General features: G+C 37.8%; 1 protein-coding gene across 1 annotated transcript in view; it reads right to left on the bottom strand.

Annotated features, from left to right (window-relative positions):
* Positions 1 to 22361, bottom strand: part of Runx1t1 (RUNX1 partner transcriptional co-repressor 1) — a 132572-nt gene extending 110211 nt beyond the window's left edge. Inside the window, 4 exon segments of the mRNA XM_069991046.1 lie at positions 21776 to 21832; positions 21835 to 21918; positions 22145 to 22169; positions 22171 to 22361. Coding sequence (XP_069847147.1) covers positions 21776 to 21832; positions 21835 to 21918; positions 22145 to 22169; positions 22171 to 22266 — 262 coding nt within the window. The 5' untranslated portion in view covers positions 22267 to 22361.
* Between the last annotated feature and the right edge of the window lie 275 nt (positions 22362 to 22636).

Genomic DNA, 22636 nt, shown 5'->3' on the forward strand with positions numbered 1-22636 from the left:
TGACATCTTCAGGAACCCAATGGATTCCAGGTGCTTGGAAATTTAAAGTAGGTAATTTCTGTTCCTCATTGATCCCTACATTTCAATACACTCATTACTATTACAAATAGAAAGAATTAATTAGATATATATTTTTAAGACAACTCAAAATTTTGAAAGGAGGACAACACAAATATCTGCTTACATAACTTGTTTTTAAAGTACACACATACACACATACACACACATACACACACACGGGGAAGGAAAGAAATGTCAGGAGAAGAAACTCAATATGGTGTTTGTGCTATATGATGCTGGGGGCTTCATATTTGCATATTATATAACACAGGCTCTGTTGTATGAAGATGTAGATCCCATTCCTCCCATGCCTTTTACTTTCAGGGTATGCCCAAATTTTGGAATATAATCTCCTTTTCTAGTTTTAATCTGAACCTCTATAGAGAAAAGGAAAGCAGAAAGGAAGGAGTTTTGTTTTGAAACAGCTACTTTCTTCTGATAGAAGATGATAAGAAAATAATCCTCAAGCATGAGCAATTGTCCTTATGATAGTTTGTTTCCTTTAAGACACAATATTTCCACATTTCTTTTTCTCTATGCAAGATTATAGAAGACTTCTTCAGTCTTTCATAGAGAAATCAACCAATATTTGAATCATGGAATCACTAATTTTTAATAATAAGACGCATAATAAGAAGATAGATGCAAAAGTGAGCCATTATCTCCACTACATAAAACAAGTATATTCCTTGCCCTCTCTTCCCTGTTTCTTACTAATTATACTGAATACCACTACATGAACTGGGAATGGATGGAAATGCAGACACAGAAACCAAATCACAATTATGACTTCCACAGAGAAGTATACAATTTCTGCAGGGAATTATTCTTTTTTGTCAGATCTTAAAGGGAGGGGGAAGCAAACCAGCAGTGGTATTACACATATATGGAAAAAAATCTCAGCATTCCAAAGTCTGAGGCAGCAGGATCCAAATTTCAAAGTGCCAGCTTGTGGTATACAGAAAGACCTGGTCTCAAACACTCAAAATCAAAGCAAACAAATAAAAAATTAAACCTTTTCTGGGAAATTCCTAGACAAGACAGAAAGTATTTGTGGGAACTACAGGAGTATTGAGGGATGCACACTAGCAGGAATGTTTCCAAAACATCTACCCCTCTCCACCAAGTCAGGCAGTCAAACTTTAAATCCCTTCACATCGCTAGGATGCCAACCAGAAATCACACAACATTTGTGTTGATTATCAACTTTATCTTAGCACAGTTTTTCTTCATTCACTGGTGCTTTTGCACAAGTCCATTCTCTGCTAAACCTGGAACAAAATTGACTAGCAGAGTCATTAACTAACTTCCCAAACATGTAATACAGTGAATCCCTAAATTTTTAAATGTTTCAGCCTTGCAAAAGTCTCTTGCCAAATGGGCATATACTTAAGATTATATTTATATTTTCCTAAAGCTAGATAGTATTTTTCTTAAATATGTCTTACAGATATGAAGCTATATTTAGACATGAAGACATAGTCTGTTTAGGAAATGACATTCACCTAAAAGCTTAACAAAAAGATCAGAAAAAATAATAAATTGACACTTTTAGTCAACAAACTGTTTCAGCAAACACTCTCTTCATTATAATAAACACAGAAACCATGGCATAACTTTTACTCTTTAACTCCAAGTACCGCTCAGTTCATAACAGATGTATTACAAACATGGCAAGAAGCAGCACAAGATGAAGGCTAAAAAATGGTACTTGATCACTTGATATCTTTAGAGCTATCAAACAGGGTTCCCCCTGCCAGATTGATCACCACCCAGTCCCATAACCAAAGGTTACAAACGCACACAGTTAAAACATACAATGCAAACTCTTTATCAACAAGCACCAGAATATAGAAAAGAAAAATCTTCACAATGATAATTTGTTGGGGAAAAATAATAGATTGATTTTTTTTCCGGTATGTAAGCAAATTTCAAAAATCAAAATATTTATCTGTTCCTTACCTTGACAATATTCAAAGCTCCCTTTTTTCCGGCAGTCACCTATTACTAAACTCAGTGCTCTCCAAGTGTTTCTTTTGACAGATATCATTCTCCACCAATCGCTCTGCTAATTTCCTCTCTCCTTTTCTGACTGGGACAGAGATTATGTTCACCAGCCCAGAGATCAATCTTTTCTATTGACAACAACAAAGGGAAAAAAAACGCATATATCACAACCAGTCTGAAGAAGCACACCCATCTACTTACAAAATAGTACTAGGCCAGCTTTATTTGCTTTAAGAAACAGATATACGTTCCTCTCCATTTTAGAAGTTGGCTTTAAAGCATATCAACAGTGTAAGACAATGCTATATTTCACCTGTTTCAGTTAAAGAATTGACCTGCCACATAATATGGCTTCTCTTTTTAAAATTAAAAAAAATTATCTTTAAGTAGTTGTACAAAGGGGTTTCAATTCAACATCTTATTCAACTCAACACACCTCTTGATTGGTGTCACCACTTCCATTTAGTATAGTTTGTATAGAAAACTCTTTGGATATTGTATACATTTATTCTATGGAATTTAATAAATTTTATCATATTTCAAAACAAAGTAGTATCTACATTGTTTCATTGCTCTGAAATATCAATGTTGCCATTATTAACTGTCAGTAGAAAAGTAATATATGAAATTGACTACATTAAAATATTAGTTAAAAACAATTACTAGTAAACTATTTTACCTAATCAATGAACTTATACTTTCTTTGCTTCCTCTAGAGCATCAAATTTAAATTTATCATTATTCTTACTTGATCTCTCAGGTTTAGAATTCATTCTTTTATTCCTTCATAAATGTTGATACAGAGTTTACTAGTCACCTATCCTAATATTACTACCCATACAATGAATGACAAAAACACAGTGTTGCTATTTAATTCTTATGATCTATGACATATAAAAACTTGGTGCAATCACATGCATATCATGTCAGGACTTAATAAATGCCATAGAACCTATATTTGATAACACGTATAGAATATATAAAAGCCTATATTTATAAAGGCAATCTCCAAATAAATATTCCTAAGGATTATATTTGAGACCCAATTACTTCTTAGCAATTTAAACATCTCTATCTAACAGACATAAGACAAGCAAATTCTATTTTAAAAATTATGTTCCACAGCACTCTACTGTCTCTGAAGCTGAAAATTTTGAACTAACACAAATGAGGTGTTGGTAGTGGGGAATTGTCTTTAAAGACCATTAAAGACAATTACTTGGGAATATTTGGTTTACCATGAAAGCTCACAACTTTATTAACTAATGGAAAAACTTCAATTACAAAGTAGCCAAGATATATAGATACATATAACACATCTAGCTTACAGAAATATTAAAATACTAAGGGGAGGGGAGGGATGTGAATAAATAAATTAGAGATCACAAAAAAATTAAAAAAAGAAATTAGAGATATCTATATCCCAGTGTTAAAGAGGATTATTTCTGAAGGATGGATATAAGATGATTCTTTTGCACATTATTGTTATTATCCAATGGCCCTACAAAAGGTGGAACAACATTTAAAAAATAAAAGTTAAACAAATACTGGGAAAAAGAAGAAGTTGTGTGGTTGTTTTAGATTCAGTAATGATATATAACACTTAGGGTTTTAGCAATCCTCCACAGGACACCAGACAGCCTGATAGAAGAGACCAGGCCTGTGTAGGAGACATAGTTAATAACTTCCACTGAACAAATGAAACAGTGGAAGCCACCCAAGTTCCCCTGAGTCTGAGCATCCTTCTTTTTACTCATGACTTCTCAATAGCACGTTCTCAATTTATTAACAAAAACAGCATTGTGAATCTTGGTTTTGAGGCACATATTATTACCACATGGACTTCCTTTAAGAGACAATTACTTCAGAAAAGATCCTTCATCACAAAAGGATGTTTCAGGCCTTCACTTTACTTACAGTACCTATTTTAACAGTATATTCTGATGAGAAGAAAGTTGGCAGGAATATAATGTCACCAAGTATCTTAAATGTGTGTGTTTACAAAGTCTTAATTGCCAGTACAGCATATAAATATACATCTGAAAAGTACCCAGTGTAAACCTAAAGTTACCCTTGAAGACCCATATATACACACTTAACTTTTACACAGGAAACATTAGTTCACAATCAATAGCAAGCTAAACTTTGGGGCTTGCTGCATCATCCCACATATAAAATACCCTCCCAACACGAAATAATAATAAAATCAGTAATTGTAATGTACACTATGAAATACATTGTTCAAATATTTGTGGCATCTAATTCACACTAAAGTTGACAGAACATGCAAATGACATTAAAATTTTTCTGTTTAATAATTGCTTTGTTCAGATCCTCAGCTCTCAAATTTGTAAAACCTCATTATAAGGAGACTATAAACTAAGAAAAGTTTAATAGCTAAGCTCCACCAAGAACAGAGCGCCTCAAACAATTTGTCGTTCTACAAGAGTGTTATTAAAAAGGCTCAACATGTTGTATTACCATGGAAATTGTGGAAAACATACATTCCCAAACAAATATTACTTTTTCTCAATGGTATGAAGTAATGAAAACCACATGTGTAAATCTGCGATCCGTGCAGTAGTTCAAGCTGCAGCTAATAGAAAATACAGAAAGTGAACTCTGCTATATAAAGGATTCTTGTTACAGAAATATAATGTGAAAACCAGATGCAGACAGAAAACCTTAATCACAGATGGGAATGTAATCACTGGCATACAGAATACTTTTTTGATCAATCTTAACCATATGCGCAGTGTATTTATTTTCTGAGGAATGCAATAACTTTAGAGAACCTTCTATTTGAATTCAGTTAACCTCATATTTATAATGCTTTTATCTCACTCCCCCATCCCTTCAATTTGAACACTGAGCCAAGGTTTTAAAAGGAAGAGTTGCTGGCCTTGGCAGATCTTTCTTGTATCAGTTTATCTTTCAAAAATTTAATAGGATGTAAAGACTACACACATCAGAATCAACCTCAAAAGAGATCAAGTGCAGTTGCCCATTACTGGACTTCTCAATCACTGCCAGGAATCCTTTTACTGCCTAAACACATTTCTCTAGAGAATTCTACAACATTTGGGCAGATTTTCCTTTAGTAAGTAATATACAGTTATGTCTAAATGAACATTTAAACACACCTTTTTATCAACCTGGATTGAATCAGAACTGAACTCTAATTTTTCTCATTCCCTTCTTCACAAAAAAATATTTTATAGAGTAACAATGTCTGTTTACATTAACTAAAACTGATTTGTTCTGGGTTCTGAGGAAAATTACAGCTTAAAAAAAAAAGAAAAAAAGAGGAAAAGAGAAGAAACAACCTGTGCTTTAGAAAACCTGTGACTTAGAAAACATGATTCTAGAAAGAGAATCCCTGGCATTGGTTATAGCTTATCACTGTCAAAGTGCCATGATCTTAGTTAGAAGGAAATTATCTTGTGACACCCCCCAACCCCTGATTTGAAGGAGAGGTTGACCAAATACCATGAAGGCTTTACTTCTAGACTACAGACTATAACCAACTTGCAACAGGAAGCAACTAAGACACTGTGTTTTGGGGGTGTTCCTTATCACTGGTCTAGCGATGTCAGATGAACTAGATGTCAGAATCTTACTTTCTCAAGCTTTCTTAAACTACCTTGACTTATACTTATTCAGATTCTTCTCCTGGCCTCTAATACTTCACCTCCTGTATACACACATGGAAACAGACAGTCCTTATTCTGGCTCTGTTCTGACCTTTAAGACCCTTCATAACTTGCACCAAACTACAGTTTCCAGCTTTCATTCCAACCATGGCCTCACTGAGTATAGCTCTTCACTGAATAAACTCCCTGAGACAATGTTCCCCCTATCCCCCACCTTAGGGACTCAGCCCAGGGATTGGGGCCTGGCCAGCTCCTTCTCAACACTCAGATTTTAGTTCAAGACTCCCTGCCTCAGAGATGGGTATCCCAACCATTAGAAAGAAATGTCTCATCACCACCATCCCATCATTTCAACATTGTTGTTTATAATTTTATTTGATGGATTTCACATTATATGACCATATGATGTCTCCTTGGCTTCCTTATTATCTGTCTGCTTGCTCAACCCTCAAACTGGAAGCTTTATGAGAGGGGTTTTATCTCTTTTGCTCATTACTCTTGTCTACATACTTGGAATTGAACTTGGCATATGGCAGTAATCTGAATAAAAAGAATCAAATGAATGAATCCCATTTAATGAGAATGCCACAATGGTTCAATTCAAATCTTATGACTTTCACAAACCTTTTCCTAGGTCTTGTAAGGCTCATGATCATTTTCCCTTTTCTTTAAATTGTAATAGCACTTTTGATGTATATCAGGTTTGACGAGCTGTTACCTGTCAGATGCTATTCACATGAACCCATTCTCTCCAACACTGTACAAATACCAGCCAGTATGAGAATCATTGAGGTGCTGAGGCCAGAGCTTCCTCTCATATGGAACAGAAGCATACTGTGGCTGAAAACTGCTGCAGTTGTCCATACAACTTGTGATAGTTAACCTCAGCTCAACATGATTGGGTGGAGAGATGCCTAGGAGGTTAGTAAAGCCTACTTTCTAAGCATCTCTTTGAGGGCATTTTCAGAGATGACTGACATGCTGGACAGCAACTGAGGAGTAAGGACTTGTCTAAATGGAGTGGCGCTATCCAGTAGAGTGGGGTCTAGAAAAAATAAAAGCTAAAGCAGAAAACCTGTCAGTCCAGATCCATAATCTCTGTCTCTGCTTCTTGGTCATCAGGAAGTAAGTAGTCTCTATCACATGTCCCCAACACCTTGATATCTTGCCTGACTACAGGCTCACAGTAATGGAGCCTGCCAACCATGGACTGAAACTGATGAAATTATGAGCCAAAAATAAATCCTTCCCCACTTTAAATTAGTTCTCTCAAATATATGCCATAATGACAAAGAAAAAAAAACACAACTAACATACTACTACTAAGTTATAAGTGCTCTCTAGTAGTTTTTCTTTTCTTTTTTTTCTAATAGTTTTTTGCATAGACTTCTCCATAAACTCAGTTGGCTGTGTGCAAAAACAGACCACATCTTATCATTACATTCAAATCCTACCTAGAGTAATACATTAGATTCTTCCAACTCATTTCCAGGGTCACAGGGCACAGCTGTGTATATTCTCAGTGCTCACACCCAAGGTCCCAGCACAATGCCTGGCACACCAGAACTCAATGCTGACCAAGTGAGCAAGGAAATAAATTATCACTGAATATCAGCTGGTCTGGTATGTAAACCTCTCCCTCTTCTGCTGAGGCATTATTTTAAAATCGTATTACAATTATTCTTTTTTTAATAAATTTTATTTTATTTTATTTGTGAACATACTGTACAGAGGGGTTACAATTACATGGGCAGGATAATGCATACATTTCTTACCAAGCATTGCACCCTCCTCCTTTGGTTTACCCTTCACATCCCTTCCCAGCCTTCCCCCTCCCCCAATTATTCTTAAAGAACAAGTTGATAAGAACTGAGGGAGGATTTTATTTTTGGTCAACTCAACAATTCAATATGATCAATGAGCTAACAATCGGGCATCTGTTTACTCAGTTACTTATTTTTTATTTAATTAAAGTTCAGCAAAGGCTATTCAGTGAACAGGACAAAGCCGGCATAAATACTAAGGGAGAAAGTAAGACCCATTCCATGCAGGAGCTAGCAGCTCCAAATAGCCAAACAAGCCAATTGTAAATGATAGAAAGCTCTTAAATATCTCCTATTACAGATAGAAAGTAGTTTTCAAAGAAATAAAGTGTTTCAAAAAGATCGTGGCCTGCTTACACTGACCATTTAAAGTCCAATGCTTGCACTCCCATGCTAATTGGACTAAAACTCAGTTCAGACACTTACCAGGTATTTAACCATGAACAAGTCACTTAACCTCTTGAATCTTCAGATTTCATTTCTAAAGCAGGATAATAATTCAATACCTAACATATCAAGATGACATGAAAAGATAATATTTTCAAAGTGACTGTCTTACTGTAAAAATTATTTGATTCGCTGTGGTCACTTCTTATCATTTGCTATTAGGGCAGGGGTAACTACTTGCCTTAACATTTTGGATCCAAGAAGTAAAAAAAAAAAAAAAAGCTATTGCTCAGAAGGTCTTACTTACATTTTTTTTCCTTCCTCAAACTAATCGTGAGAGAAATAAAACATCTACGATCTGCCAACAAAAATTAAACATACCGGGTATTAAGCTGCAGGTCTTAAAACATTTTAGAGTGACAAAGAAAAAGAATACTATGAATGAATGTATCATGATTTAATTTATTTTCCCTCATCTAATTTCATCTGCAAAAGACCATCTCCAGGGAATAAAAGAAGAGAGAACCAATTATTTCCAAAGACTGCTTTTTCCAAATAAAGGCATCTGTTCCATGCTGGCAACTTTCACATAAAAGAAAAGCGAGACTTTGGAAGTATCTGCATTCATGGTTGATGGTCACATATCTCAAGGGGCTACTACAACTGTCCAGCTGCAAACATGGTCTGGCTGCAGCTGCTCTCTATCAGCTGGTGCCCATCTTTCTCTCTCTCTCTCTCTCTCTCACTCTCTCTCTCTCTCTCTCTCTCTCTCTCTCTCTCTCTCTCTCTCTCTCTCTCTCTCTCTCTCTCTCTCCCTCTCTCTCTCTCTCTCATTCTCTCTCACTCTCTTCCCTTACTCCCTCCCTCTCAGCCTTTCTCTTCCCCCTTTCTCTCTCCCCTCTATCTCATCTCTGCTTTCCTTCTCCCTATCTCTCACCTGTCCCCCTCTTTCTTCTCCCCATCTCCCATTTACCCTCTTCTCCACCTCCACTCCTTTTGCATCACCCTCTCCTCCTCTCTCCCCCTTTCTCCCTCTTTCCATCTCCCTCTCCTTCCCTCTTCCTCTCTTTTCCCTATCTCCTTCCCCATTTACACCATTCCTCTTTCTCTTTCCTTCCCTACCCTCTTGTGTGTGTCTCAGAAACTCCCAAAGTTGTTCCATTTGTGTTCCCTAACCAATGTTTTTGTTGTTGTTGTTGTTGGTGGTGGTGGTGGTGGTGGTGGTGGTGGTAGTAGTAGTGGTTATGGGGCTTGAACTCTGAGCTGTCTGTGAACTCTTTTGCTCAAGGCTAGAGCTCTACCACTTGGAGCCACAGTGTCACTTCTGGTTTTCTGTTATTTAACTGGAGATAAGAGTTTCACCGACCTGGCTGGCTTTGAACCATGAACCTCAAATAACTTTTTTCTAAATTCAGCAGAAGGTCTTGACCATTTTGTTTTGTTTTGTTTTTGTTACCTGAAAACTGTATCTCTATTTGCAAATACAGAGTTATCCTACATAAATTAAAAACAAGAAAATTTTACAAACTAAATCAAATGTGAATCTTCTGCAAGTTTTCTATTTTTGCTTTAGTCTCATTCACACTTGCAGTCTGGGTGGCATGGCTCTGCTCTAGGTGGTGAAGGGTGAAGCCTTGAACTAAGGAAATCAGGCCTTGCCTATAACTCCTACAAAGTCTCCTTGGGCAAGTGAATAGACTTCAAGGAGTAACTTCCAAAATGAGCTCACTCCCAAATAAGCACTAAGTAAGATGGTAAGTGAGCTGAATGCCACAGGGCCTTCCAACATTTATGATCTGTCTAAAATCAATCCACTTTTCTGAAATAATTGACCTTCTGAAATGGTCTCTTTACATGGATTATTACCTAAAGGAGAAACAGTGAGTCTTTGTCCCCACTTCAGCATCCTGACCTGCAAACTGAAGCTAGGAAGCCCTGTCTTACTATTTAGTGCCATCTCTAAATTTGATGTTGGTTCATCAGACAGTTAGGGCACTTGAAATACCACACAGTGTCAGAAAGAATATAAAAGAGGAAGGATTTGGAAGAGAGGTACTCAGCCTGAGTGTCTGACTAGAAAGCAGATACACAACACCAAAGGAGCAAGAGAGTGAGGCATCTGAGGAATAACCAGTAGGCATCCGGCTGTAGAAAGTCGGAACCTATTCAAACACTCTTTATCCTTAAGTCCAGGTTCTATGTCATGCAAATGTTTATATACACACAATTTTGCATATAACTTCAGGGAGCTCATCCTTTGCAAAAAAAAAAAAAAAGGATCAAAAGTCAAATAAAAATAGGTTAAGAGTGGTGATACATGCCTATAATCCTATCTACTCAAAAGGCTGAGTCAGGAAGATTACAAGTTTTAGGGTAGGCTGAGCCTAGGTGACTTAAGGAGATGCTGCCACAAAATAAAGTTTAAAGAAATTGGTTAAGCACAAGAGCTTTTCCTTTGTTGTTGTTTTTAATGTACTATGTGTTCTTTTTGTTTCTTTTCACCCTATGGTATATCCCCTGTTGCCATTGTATTTGATTCTGGTACCCTGGTATTATATATACATTTATTTGAATTAGGAAAGGAGAACAACAGAATGGTGAGACAAAGGATGAGAAAGGAACCAATGTAACAGCAATGTACACAAGACAATATGTTAGAAATGATCTGTACAAGTTGGAGGGTTGGGGGAAAGGAAAGTAGGTGCAAATGAGGGAAGGGGTAACAAGTTTGACAAGAAATGCACTTATTACCTTATTTTTACAACTGTAAGCCCTCTGTATATCACCTTGACAATTTAAAAAAATGGTTGAAAATATTAGCTTGGTGGTAGAATGCTAAAGGCCCTCGATTTAGTCTTTAGGACCAAAAGCAAAAAATAAAATAAAATAAAATAAAGCTTTACAGCTTGCCTAAGACTGATTTCACACAAGTTCTTATTTTTGTATTAGGGGATAGTTTTTTGTTGATAAAATATACAAGCTCAAACATAGCAGGAATAGCATGTTCCTTCTATGATAAGGAAACATAATCAAAGTGAAGCAAGGTAAAAAGAAATGAAAAGAAAAAATATGCTGTTGATACTAAAGATTGCATATTTTGGTATTGGTTACAAAATGTTTCAGGATAGTTTTATATAAATAACTTGAATTAAGGTATAAGGTTTCAATAACAAATAAAGCATTATAAAGGACCCTAACCATTTTAGAAGATCACATTCAAGGAGCTCCCAAACCAACAGACTGAACCTCATGGAAAGTAGCAGAGTGGCAAACTATTTCTTTGGGAAACATAAGTCATGAAGACTTCAGAGGTGCCACAAGCTGTGAAAAAGATGAAATTGTCCTGTTTTGGGTTTCTGCCCATTCCTCCCCCCACCCAAAAAAAAGAACCTTAGGAGTCAGACAGGAAGGAAGGACACATCCCAGATTCCTAGAGAAGATTGAGAATAAAAGACTAAGGAAAGCAAGAGAACTGTAGGTCTTTATACATTCCCACTCCCAGGGGCTCAAACACACCCATTCAACTTCTCCCATTTGGAATTTGGTGAAGAAAGGACTGTTAGAATGACAGAAGATATAACAGGCTGATTCTAAGAGAAAGAATGAGACAATTCCAGAGTGGGTGAGTTCACTCCTAAGGAGAAGCCAGCCATTACAAAGGATGATCCCATGTCATCCTTTTGGGGATGGCAATTGTTTCTAGAAAAAAAAAAAAAAAAGAAAAACATGGCGAGGGGCGGGTAAAAGACTAAACAAATGGTAAGACAGTTGAACGTTGAATATCTTCATCAGAACACTGTTTGTTTTTTGGCAAAGAGAGCAGCAATATGTCCCCCAGAAGGACACAGTACCACCAATGAGCCAAGGCTCACTGCAAACTCTGACTCAGCAACAGGTGATAATAATACATTTACCAAAAAAAAAAAAATCAAAGCATCAAAGGTCGTGAGACACAAAGTCTCAACCCAACCATCAATGCTTGAGCCCCACCTTCTTCCCCCAAAGCAAGCTGTCAGTTTCTTGTATCTACTTCCACAACTCGAAGGTATATGCAATTTTTCATATAAATATGCCATAGAACACTCATTCCTCCACTCCTTGCTTTTGTCAGTTAATACTTTATCTCAGGAATGATTCTGTATAACACAAATGAATTATTCTTATTTCATTAAAAATAGATTGTTTATGCTAAAGTTCTTTTTGACTGTCAATGATTAATTTTTGGTAGAGTTGATTACAACAGAGGAGGAGACCTAAAAATTTCCACTTTGACAGATTTTATTACAAAACCACAAGCCTCAAACTTGATTACAGTTCTCAAATAAAAATGAACTGCCAGCATGTTTTCAAATGAAGTGACACCACACCACACAAAACAGCTTAAAATTATATAATCTTGAAGAAGTATATCCTAAACATCCTCTAACAGGTAGATTTTTATCATTGACTAAAATTACAAAATTTCTTAAATCATTAACTAAAATCTCTTAACTTGGGATTAAGTAATAATGAGCAATTCAACAAGAGCGCAATATTTAATTCTTTCCTTTAGCATATAAGAGGGATTACCTTACTTTTCTGTCATGAGGCTTCTGTTTTAAAACAAAACTACAGTCTCACATTTATGATAGTATTTTGGCTTACTACCTGTTGATTGTAAAATATATATAAAGACAAATTTCTATTAGAGAGAGAGAGAGAGAGAGAGAGAGAGAGAGAGAGAGAGAGATAGATAGATAGATAGATAGATAGATAGATAGATAGATAGATAGATAGATAGGGATCATACCAGTATTAGAACTTTATCTCATTTACAGGGCATCCTTTTTGCTCAAGAATGGTACTTTACCAATTGAGCCACACCTCCATATCCATATTTTTTTCTGGTTAATTGAAGTAAGAGTCTCAAGGACTTTTCTGTCTGGGCTGGCTTCAAATAGCGGTTCTCAAATCTTAGCCTCCTGATACAGGCATGAGCCACTGGTATCCAATATTCTGATGACATTTTATTCTTGTCATTTAAAGATTTTAAAATGTCATTACACAAACATGTACCTGGTCTACAGACAATGCACTTAGTGTGTTGAGTAATCTAGACTCAAAGAATCCTTAAAATAACAACTCTCCCCAGCCCCTAGGTGCATGATGCCCAGGTTTCTAAGGACTGCCTCTGCTTTTATCAACTTCTGCTTCACCACTTATTCGATCCTCTCTACCTCCTTTCCTCTACATAATGCTAAAATGTCTAAAATACATGAAATGCATTAATCAGAGACCACTTCAGTCAGATGGGAAGATAGGGATCCAGAACCCTGCCTACATAAGCATCCTTTATTCTCAACCAACCAGAAAGCATCTGCTAAAAGGAAATTCAGAATGGTTGGGAATCCATTCTTTCTGATGGAAGCATAAAATTCCATTGTATCCAAAGAAGGAGCCAAATCCAAAAGAGAATAAAGTCACAAAGAAGGCAATAATAGATCCTTCATGTAACAACCCCTTTGAAGAATACCTACCACTGGACAGCCCTATCATCATCCCTTAAGGGTAGTTTGGACCACAAAGATCTCTGGGGTTGGGGACTAAAAACAGATGGGGAGGCTCCTCCAGAGAGGCTGAGAGTCAATGAGCCAGCAGCAGGGCAAGCTCTTAAACAAACACCCTAAGTGATTTCAAAGTTCTGGCAAACTAAGTGTACTCCACACTTAATCTGGTTGTTAAATCTTCCCCCTCTCCAAACCACCCTTCTATCCAAGCTTTCATTATATTTTCCTCTACAATACCCCTTGCATCTGGCTCTTTCTACGCATTCTACTAATCCCCTGCTCATCCTTCTGCAGTAAGGCAACAAGTTTCTTGAGTGGCCCTGGCCTACAGGGCCTCCCCCACCATCCAGTCCATCTGGCCAGTTGCAGCTGCACCAACTTTTCAGGAACACAATTTCCATGGTTTCCTCTGGGCTAGAAGATATATACATATATATATATATATATATATATGTATATAGATACATATATATATGTATGTATACACACACACACACACACACATACTTGGTTTTGTTAAGATTTGCTTTACAATGGTATCTATTGTTCAAAAGAAGTCCAATCAGAAATCTATTTTTTAAAAAAAGAAAGAAAACGAAAAGGAATTTATTACAAAAGCAGAACTGTTCTGGCTTCTGAATAGAAACTGTATGATGAAAAGGCCTGTCCCCGACCTGGGCACTTACTTCCCGACCCTGAAGTCTCTCATGAGACATAATTTAGGACATCTGGTTAATTCGAAAGATGAAGCTTAAATTAAAGTCTTGATATGCAACACATTTATAATTTTTCTACTCTTATATCCCACTAATCACCCAAGGGTTTTTTCCTTTTCTTTCTGCAGCCATGCTTATTAATATATTCTCTCTCCCTACCCCCCCCAACATATCCTAACTTAATACAATTCCATTATAATACCTTTGTCTTGATAAATCCTGTTTCCAGACAAGCATATGGTCCAATTCACTCCCACCTGTAAAATCCCATTTACTGTACCACTTGGTAAGCAACAGAGGCCCACACTCATTGTAGCTGTTTAATTTGTCCTGAGTGGGATTTCATTCAGTAGGAAATGAGCCTGCTACCTGCCTTGTACCTGTATCTTGTACTCTGCCTTACACATAGTTGATATTCATTAAATATTTATCCATTTAGTTCAGATTCACTTGTGGAAATACACATCTTGCTTTTCTTTTGGATATTCTATAAGGGGTCTTTTCCAGTACTACAAAGAATTTAGTATATAGCTTTCTTTTTTTTTTTTTGAAAAGTCAAATTATGTTGAAAGGGTTACACACTGTATGGCTCTTTATTTCTGTTTCCCTCTGATATTTTCTACCTGCTCCCTCTAGCCTACTCACAGCTTAACTTAGACATGTCAATGGAGGCTGATCATATTTCCTTTCCCTTTAGACCTTCATTGACCTACCTACTCTTATTCAAACAAAAGGATGAGAATTCATTGTCCACATTTGTTTCTCATCTGAAGTTGAATGTGAATCGCTGTTCTAAATAAATCTAGCTAAAGATAAGAATAAAAAAATGAGTGACAGGTGGGCAAAGGAGCTGGCTAGGAAAGCACAATACCTGTCTGACACACGATAAAAGTTTCAGAACCCAACAGTCACTTTAAAAAAAAGAAAAGAAAAAAAATCTTTCACAGGAAAGAAGGATTACTATGTCAGTCTGACAAACACCACAGTTCCAGTCCTAATATCATATGCTGTTCTTCCCAGCTGTGTTTGCTCATCACTGTGTACATAACATATGCATAGACTCTGAAAATAAACTAGCAGTCTTTCATGACCTGTCTTACAGCTCACATCTTCCTCTGTCTTGAGGTTAGGGAAAGGATTATAGGACTTCTAGTTTTAACTGGCCTAATCAACTTCCTAAGATGGTGTATTTAAAGCACAACTTTTATCACCATGCTAACAACCACTGGGGGATGGTTTCCCAATTTCTAATATTCCACTTGCCAAATCAAATGAAAATGCATTTGAAATGTTATCTGTATGACTGCTGTGCAATTTCCCTGGCATCATAGTCTATGCAGGTCCTTTTAGGTACCATTATCTGTCTGCTCTTCTAATGTCCTTAGGCTCTGATCTCCTGAGTGTTACTAGGTGAATTATCCATAAAAATATTCTAGCAGAAGAGTACTCCAAACACTCTTTATAATAACATCTCACAGCTAGTTCCCATGCCTAGTATCTGATTATCATACTGCCTGGCCACATGTAGCTCATCACTGCTCTGGCACTGTTTCCTCTGATATTATTAGCATATACCAATCTATTCAGCTTCTTTAGACAAACTCCCATCACATCTCCTGGGAGTATTTTCTCTATATTTCTCCATTCAGCCCAGTAGATTTGAGTACCAACTAAGAACATATTGCATATATACTTTTAACTTTTCCTTTGTGGCAAAGAATTTCAATTTTGCTTCACACTGGAAAATGAATAACACAAAAAATTTTCTAAAGCCTAAGAACCAACAGTGATTCCTACGGTTTTCATTCCTAATGACAGAAGAAAAATGCATTACTTCTAAATCTTGCCAATCAAAGATGTCCCTGGTCAAAGTGTCTTGGATGATAAATAGTAAGATGCTCAGCTTGATCAAACAGAGGATGTAATCGCTCCTAAGTTCCTAGACTTGCTTTATTGCTATCAGAAACTAAAATCCAACTTTTAACAATGTCCATATTTAAATCTCCTATAGCAATTTTGAAGCAAAGCACCAACTCAAGGTGCTATTAGTAATTAAATGTCAAATATTTTCAGAAGAAAATACAGATTATTTCTTCAAGCAAAGCAAAATGACAATTGCTCAATCTTCCTTGACTCAAGACCTAAGTTTGAGTTGGATAACAATGTGCTTTGTTCATTTAAATAAGTTGTCACCAACCTCTCTCCACAAATGACTTCAAGAGATCAGTTTTTAAATTTCCTCAGTGACTCAGGTTCAAACTTTGACCCCGGTACAGTGAATGCACACTCATCACAACCAATTTCCATCTACTTTAGCCTAACTTTCATTGCCACGTGCCCAGCTCATCGTTTTGTTCAGTACAGTGAGGAAAAAGTATATTTTCCTTGAACAAAACCTCAATCCTTTAGCTCTTCTTCCCTGAATAAGCAGATTAACACCTCCATAATTTACCTCTGAAAAAGGCACAGTAACAACAGAAACTTCATTGATCACCTAAGATCCAAAGTTGCTACAGATTGGTTCCCTCTTCCCAGTGGGAAGACAGTAATGTCCTGTACTGATTTCTCCAGCTATGTGAAGACATTATCCCCTCAATTCCAAAATCAAAATTATAAGTAATGGATTATTGTTCACACCTCTCCCCCTGTTGAATTGCCTAAGGTCTCTTCTCTCAGTTTCATGTATAGATTAGCAAATACATAGAAGGTACCCTCATCTTGCTCCTGAGGAATTCACATAAGGGCTAAGGCCACTCAGGAAGTCAGGGGCTAAATTGAAAAGCAATCCCTTTTGCCTCTTAGTCAGGGGCCAGCACACTCACATCAAGTCCTCCTTTGTATATCAGAGAGAACATTTTATACTAACCTGTTACAAACTCTCTAGAGGAAAAGGTGGTACACAATCTTTCTCCCTCTATTGTAAAAGGTTCCCAGAAAATTGAATCTGTCTGAGAGATACTGATCAAGACATAAAATGACCAACCCATTGGGGTGAAATGAGTCTAGGGACACTTGGGTAGAAACTGCTTCCAGAGTGGGAAAGAGGGAACAAATTGACTCCTCCTGTGCTTTGGGCAGTATAGGAATGACACTTTTTGACACGGGAGGAGACACTTGGATTTGAAGGTATGGAGCAGTAAAAACTGACACTCACTTGAGAGTTGCCAAGAATATGTCAGCTAGGAGTTGAATTTGATTCCTAGGTGGGAGGAGAAGAGGGGTTGAGTTACACTGTGGATTCATAGGTCATGAGAGCTGTGGAAACTAGCAAGTCTGGTTCTAATTATTAAGATCCCAATTATTACACCTGAGGCACAAAGTAGGTCATTAATTTGGGGAACATCAATGGAACATCAGTTTTCTAAATTGGGGCAAAAGGTGAAGCCAGAAGGACAACTATAACCTGCAACAACAATATACTGCAGTTCCCTAACAAGAAGGAAAAAGTCAAATGCTGGTCACCCATTCATTAAGACTAGCTCATAGTAGGTTTCTAATATGTATCAATTCCTCTTTTCTCTCCCAGGACCTACAACTATATGGCAGTCCTTGAAAGCTCAGAGCACACTCTGAAGTGGTCTGTGCCCCAGGTGTTAAAAGATTAATGAAGCCAGTCAATCACATTCCCCAAGGCACTTAGAGGTGCTTAGATTGTTGGAGAGACAATGGAAAAACTTTACATTTGTGCCCTTTGCATTTCTCTGCCACAAGATCTATACTTGAAAGGCTCAGTTCACCCAAATACTGATTTGCCTTAGAGACCCTGATCAATACAAAACCTACAAAAACAAATGACTGCTCTAGTCTTTCATGAGTTACATTACACAGAAAATTCACAGTTGGAATTTTAAAGTTGGTCTCTCTTGGGCACTGAAAATGTTAGTGGTTGTAAACAGCATGGATGGTTTTACATTTTTTTCTCAAACCAAAAGATCCCTGGCCTTAAACATCGACCATAAGCCATTAATTTATCAGTGGTTCTCATGTTAATAGAGCCAGAACATAATTAAACATTTGGAGGAGCCCTAGGAAGCCCTTCTCTATTGGTCCATATAAAGTTCTGTGGTTTCACTCAACCCACACCAGTGATGGGATTATCTGTGTGAACAGATTTACTAATACTGGTAAGTGATTCATGTCTTTTTTTCTTGAGTGGCAAAATACCTGGTGCTCTACCAAGAAATATGCCCACATGCTGCCTAGCTCTGGTAATCATATGCCAACCCAACATGCCCAGTTTGGGCTTTTTATTGGAAACTTTATACATTCTTTCTGAGCATTAATATTTGACTGGCTGTTGAAGTGATCACAATGCACATATTCAATACTATTCTTCATACTTCCTCTTACTTTGTTAATATCAGATATGTTAATGTATCCCAGTGTCTGTCTTTTCTGTAATCTATTTTGAGATCTCCTGCATTTATCCATGAAGAATGTGTCTCACAATTCACATGTGAAGACACAGGGACATAGTTAATTGATCTAAAGCAGTGATCAGGTCTCACCCTGGACAAATTACTTTAGCCACAAGTCACCCTGAGTGCAGTCAAGGATTGAATCAATATTGAACCTTATTCAAATTTCATCAGTCTTCCTCTCTACCTTAATTTTCCATGCCCACATTTCAGACATGCCCCATTCTTTCTCTCAGTACAGGATAAAGAATTATTTTATTGTGATCACTTAAGACATGTTAGAACTTTCTTTTTTAATTAATACTAGATGATTTTAAAGAACATGCCGTTCCTAGAAATGTCACTAGTTAAATGCATCCAATTTTTCTCTAATGTGGTGCTTTCCCTGTCCATAAAACTTATTTGATTAGCAGTACTATAGAAGCCAAGGCTTTTGTATGCAGGCACTCAAGCATAATTTAATCATTTTATTTAAGCTTGAAAAAAAATTATTCTGAAAGCCCTGTTAGGTAAAATATCCCTGATTAGTTTAAACTTACATTTGCAGGTATATTAAAGTTGAAATAAACCACAGAATGCTCAGTATGCAATGGGAAAGTGTTAACTTTCTTACAATGGTCCACAGTAAGTAAAAAATTACAAGATTAGAAAATGTAAGGAATAACTGTCTCATTTTAAATAAATGTATTGAAGAGGGTGATTTCGATTTTGTTTTGTATGCATCCCTTTTTATAGGACCAGGGTTTTAACCTATGGAAACCTCTCTTATAGTCAAACAAGAGATGAGGCCTTAATTGCATAATACCATTTATCGGCTGAGGATAAATGCTCCAACAAATGAAAATGCACATTAGGCAAGAGACTGTCAGAATAGAAAATTGTTTTTTGTCTTACTTTTTTGTTTTTTTGTTTTTAAATAACCCACTCACATTAACAAAAGACTTCAGTAGCTTCCAAATTATAGGTTGTTATTTTTAGTGGAAGCAGTTCAATATTCATATTGGAGCAGATGTAGCAGTTTAACAAAACAGCTCTTCAAATCCTGCACAAATTGAAAACAGGAAAACTGATTGCATTTTCTCTTATCACTTTCCTTTTCTGAATTGACACTTTTGGCCTTCTGAAAATTTACACATGGCTTTCATCTCAACAGCACCTGCTGATCAAATAGAAACCTAACATTTTCATGAAAATGGTATAAAAGACTAGTTTTGTTCTAAATGCTCTAAAGGGCATCAGTTGCCTGTTTGATAGCAACAATTGCTGTATATAAATCATATTCATAATGGTTTCTACATTTCTGTTCAACTTTAAAAAATATGTTCGGTCCTTTGGCCATTTTTTTACACTTACATTTCTGTGTGGTTCATATTTCTTTGACTCAATATTTCACTTGATTAAGACTATGCAATATATACAAAAATTTTAGATTCTACTAAGCAAATAGTATTAACAAATAGTATTGTCATTTCTTTTGCTTGCAATAGACACAAATCTCTCTCTCTCTCGCTCTCTCTCTCTCTCTATCTATCTATCTATCTATATATATATATGCACATATGCACAGGAGCATAAGACATACCTCCCAATTTATTTAAGATTCCACCGGCCAAAAAGAATACTGGCAACAAGAGGTCAGAGTCACCTCCTTTCTGAAGAGACTCTACATGTATAGATTTAGCAGGTGCTTGGCTGTTCGATTACCCCAGAAAATTGGGAAAGAATGGATGTAATCCAAACACAAGCTGGTCCCCTAAATGAAGTGGCTGACCTGTCACTGTGCAAACCTCCAGGAAGTGTCAAAGGTAAGTCTTGAAAGTGGCTATCCAATGCAAAGCATGCAAGATTGCCAGCTAGGTTGACTCTTAGTTTTTTAAAATAAAAGTGCTCAACCTATTTGTATAAATACCCTATTCTGGATTCTTTTTTAAAAATGAGGCTCCTAAAACTTGCTATCTGTCAGGTACTTTTAAACAAGGTTTCCTTTTCTAAAGGATTCCAGACTGTCCTTTCCCATTCTGCTTGGGTGATAAGGTAACCTGAAGGCAGAAATGACACATGGTAATATATGTGCTACTCTGACCAGTTGGTCTGTGAATGTCAGTGTTTCCTCATGCTCACCGAGGCAGCAGCAAACCTGAAATGTCAATATGTTCAGTCAATGGAAGTGAAATAATGGGACTCTATTGTCTTACCCCATCGATCTGCTGCTGTCAACAAGGAAACATGCCCCTCTGGCTTTAAACAAATTTTAATTAGGCTTTTAGTTAGTGGATCCTATCTATCTACCTAGGAAACACCTATCCTGACAAGATGCAGGGGCAAAAGCAAACATTTGGTCTACTTTTATTCATTTTTAAAAACCTCCATGGAGTTGATATAAATGTTTGAAATACATTTGAGAGCTGAGAAGATGTTTTATTATTTTTAACACTTCACTTCAAGCATATATACCTATCCATATATATACATGCATACATCTATGCATAGATGTATACATGTACATATGTTCTTGTATATATATTCACACACACACACACACACACACACACACACACGTTCAAATGCAAATTATAAGGACCTAACAGACCTGGGGTGAGTGTTTCCCTAGCCAGAGTTGGATCATAGTATACAATCAACTAATTCCACATCAATAGCAGGCTTCATTTGCTTTTCCTACTCATTCGAGGACCCTTAGCACCAGTGCATCAGGCACCCATAGCAAGTCACACAAAATCGAACATTAACCACCAGACCCCACAAGCCTCGACCCTCTCCACTCAGTTTATCAATCCTAAGTGAAACTCCCTTGAAAGGTCAGGTGCCTGGCACTGAGAAAGGCCAGGAGGCAGGCCGGGGAGTGAAGACCAAGTAAGACATTGGAAGTCCTTCAAAATCGCACCTAAGTTCCACAACCCTTCCTTCTTCTCCCACCAGAAGGGAGCCGGATTCCGACTTAAAATTAAAATAAAAATGAACAACTAATCAAGTTGTTAAGTAAGTCCTTTCTCTCCCCCCCCCCCTTCATCTAAAAAGGCTTCGGCGTCCAGTCCATAAATAATCTATTGTTTCCCCCCACCACCACCACTTTATCGAGTCTCTTTAAACCTATTCAGACTGGCAAAACTAAACCCAATTAAAGATAAGGCCCTGGGGTAATCTCACCTCGCTGAGTCCTGTCGGGATGGCAGAGGTGACGGGGGAGAGCGCCAAGGCCAGGGCTGATGCCTCCTCCTCACCCCGCACAACAAAAGGCAGATTTCGCTTTCTCCCTCCGCTAATCTTTAAATGTAAATTCTCTGCGCCAGCTAAGAGGAGCGACAGATAACACATTACATCTTCACTTCTCCTGCTCTTATCGACTTCTGAATCATTTGGGAAGGGAGAGAGGGAGCGAGCAGAGCCGCCTCCCGCGCCCCCTCGCCCGCGCCCCCTCCCTCCTCCCCTCCGCCCGCCCCGCGCGCTCCCCCCCCACTCGCTCAGATCCCCCCCCACCCCGCCCACCCCACCCCCTCCCCCGTTCACGGAGATTACCTTCTGGCAAAGGAGCGCGGGAGAGGCGGCCGCGGCCGAGGCGGCACCCAGACCGCGGCTTTGTATTCATTAAACACACATCGGAGCTTATCAGAAGTAAAAGGCTTGTCAGGATGGCACATTGTGTGTGAGTGAGTGTGTGCGCGCAGGAGGGAGAGGAGAGAAGCCAACGTGCATCAGGGTGATTACAATATCAGCAGGGCCCAGATGGAGGCAGGAAAATAAACAGAGGGTGCGTGTGAGACGGAGCAGGAGAGGGAGGAAAAGTGGGAGAGGGAGAGAGGGAGCGAGGGAGCGAGGGAGAGAGAGAGAGAAATAGAGAGAGAGAGAGAGAGAGAGAGAGAGAGAGAGAGAGAGAGAGAGAGAGAGAGAGAGAGAGAGAGAGAGAGAGAGAGAGAGAGAGGAGAGGGAGAGGGAGAGGGAGAGATAGGCTGGGGGGAAGAAACCAAGACTTGGAGGGGGCGGGGGCTAAGACTGCGGGGGGGGGGGGGG

Source organism: Dipodomys merriami, unplaced genomic scaffold (assembly GCF_024711535.1).
Source record: "Dipodomys merriami isolate MVZ:Mamm:240054 unplaced genomic scaffold, mDipMer1.0.p SCAF_4, whole genome shotgun sequence".
In the NCBI taxonomy this organism is placed as follows: Eukaryota; Metazoa; Chordata; class Mammalia; order Rodentia; family Heteromyidae; genus Dipodomys; species Dipodomys merriami.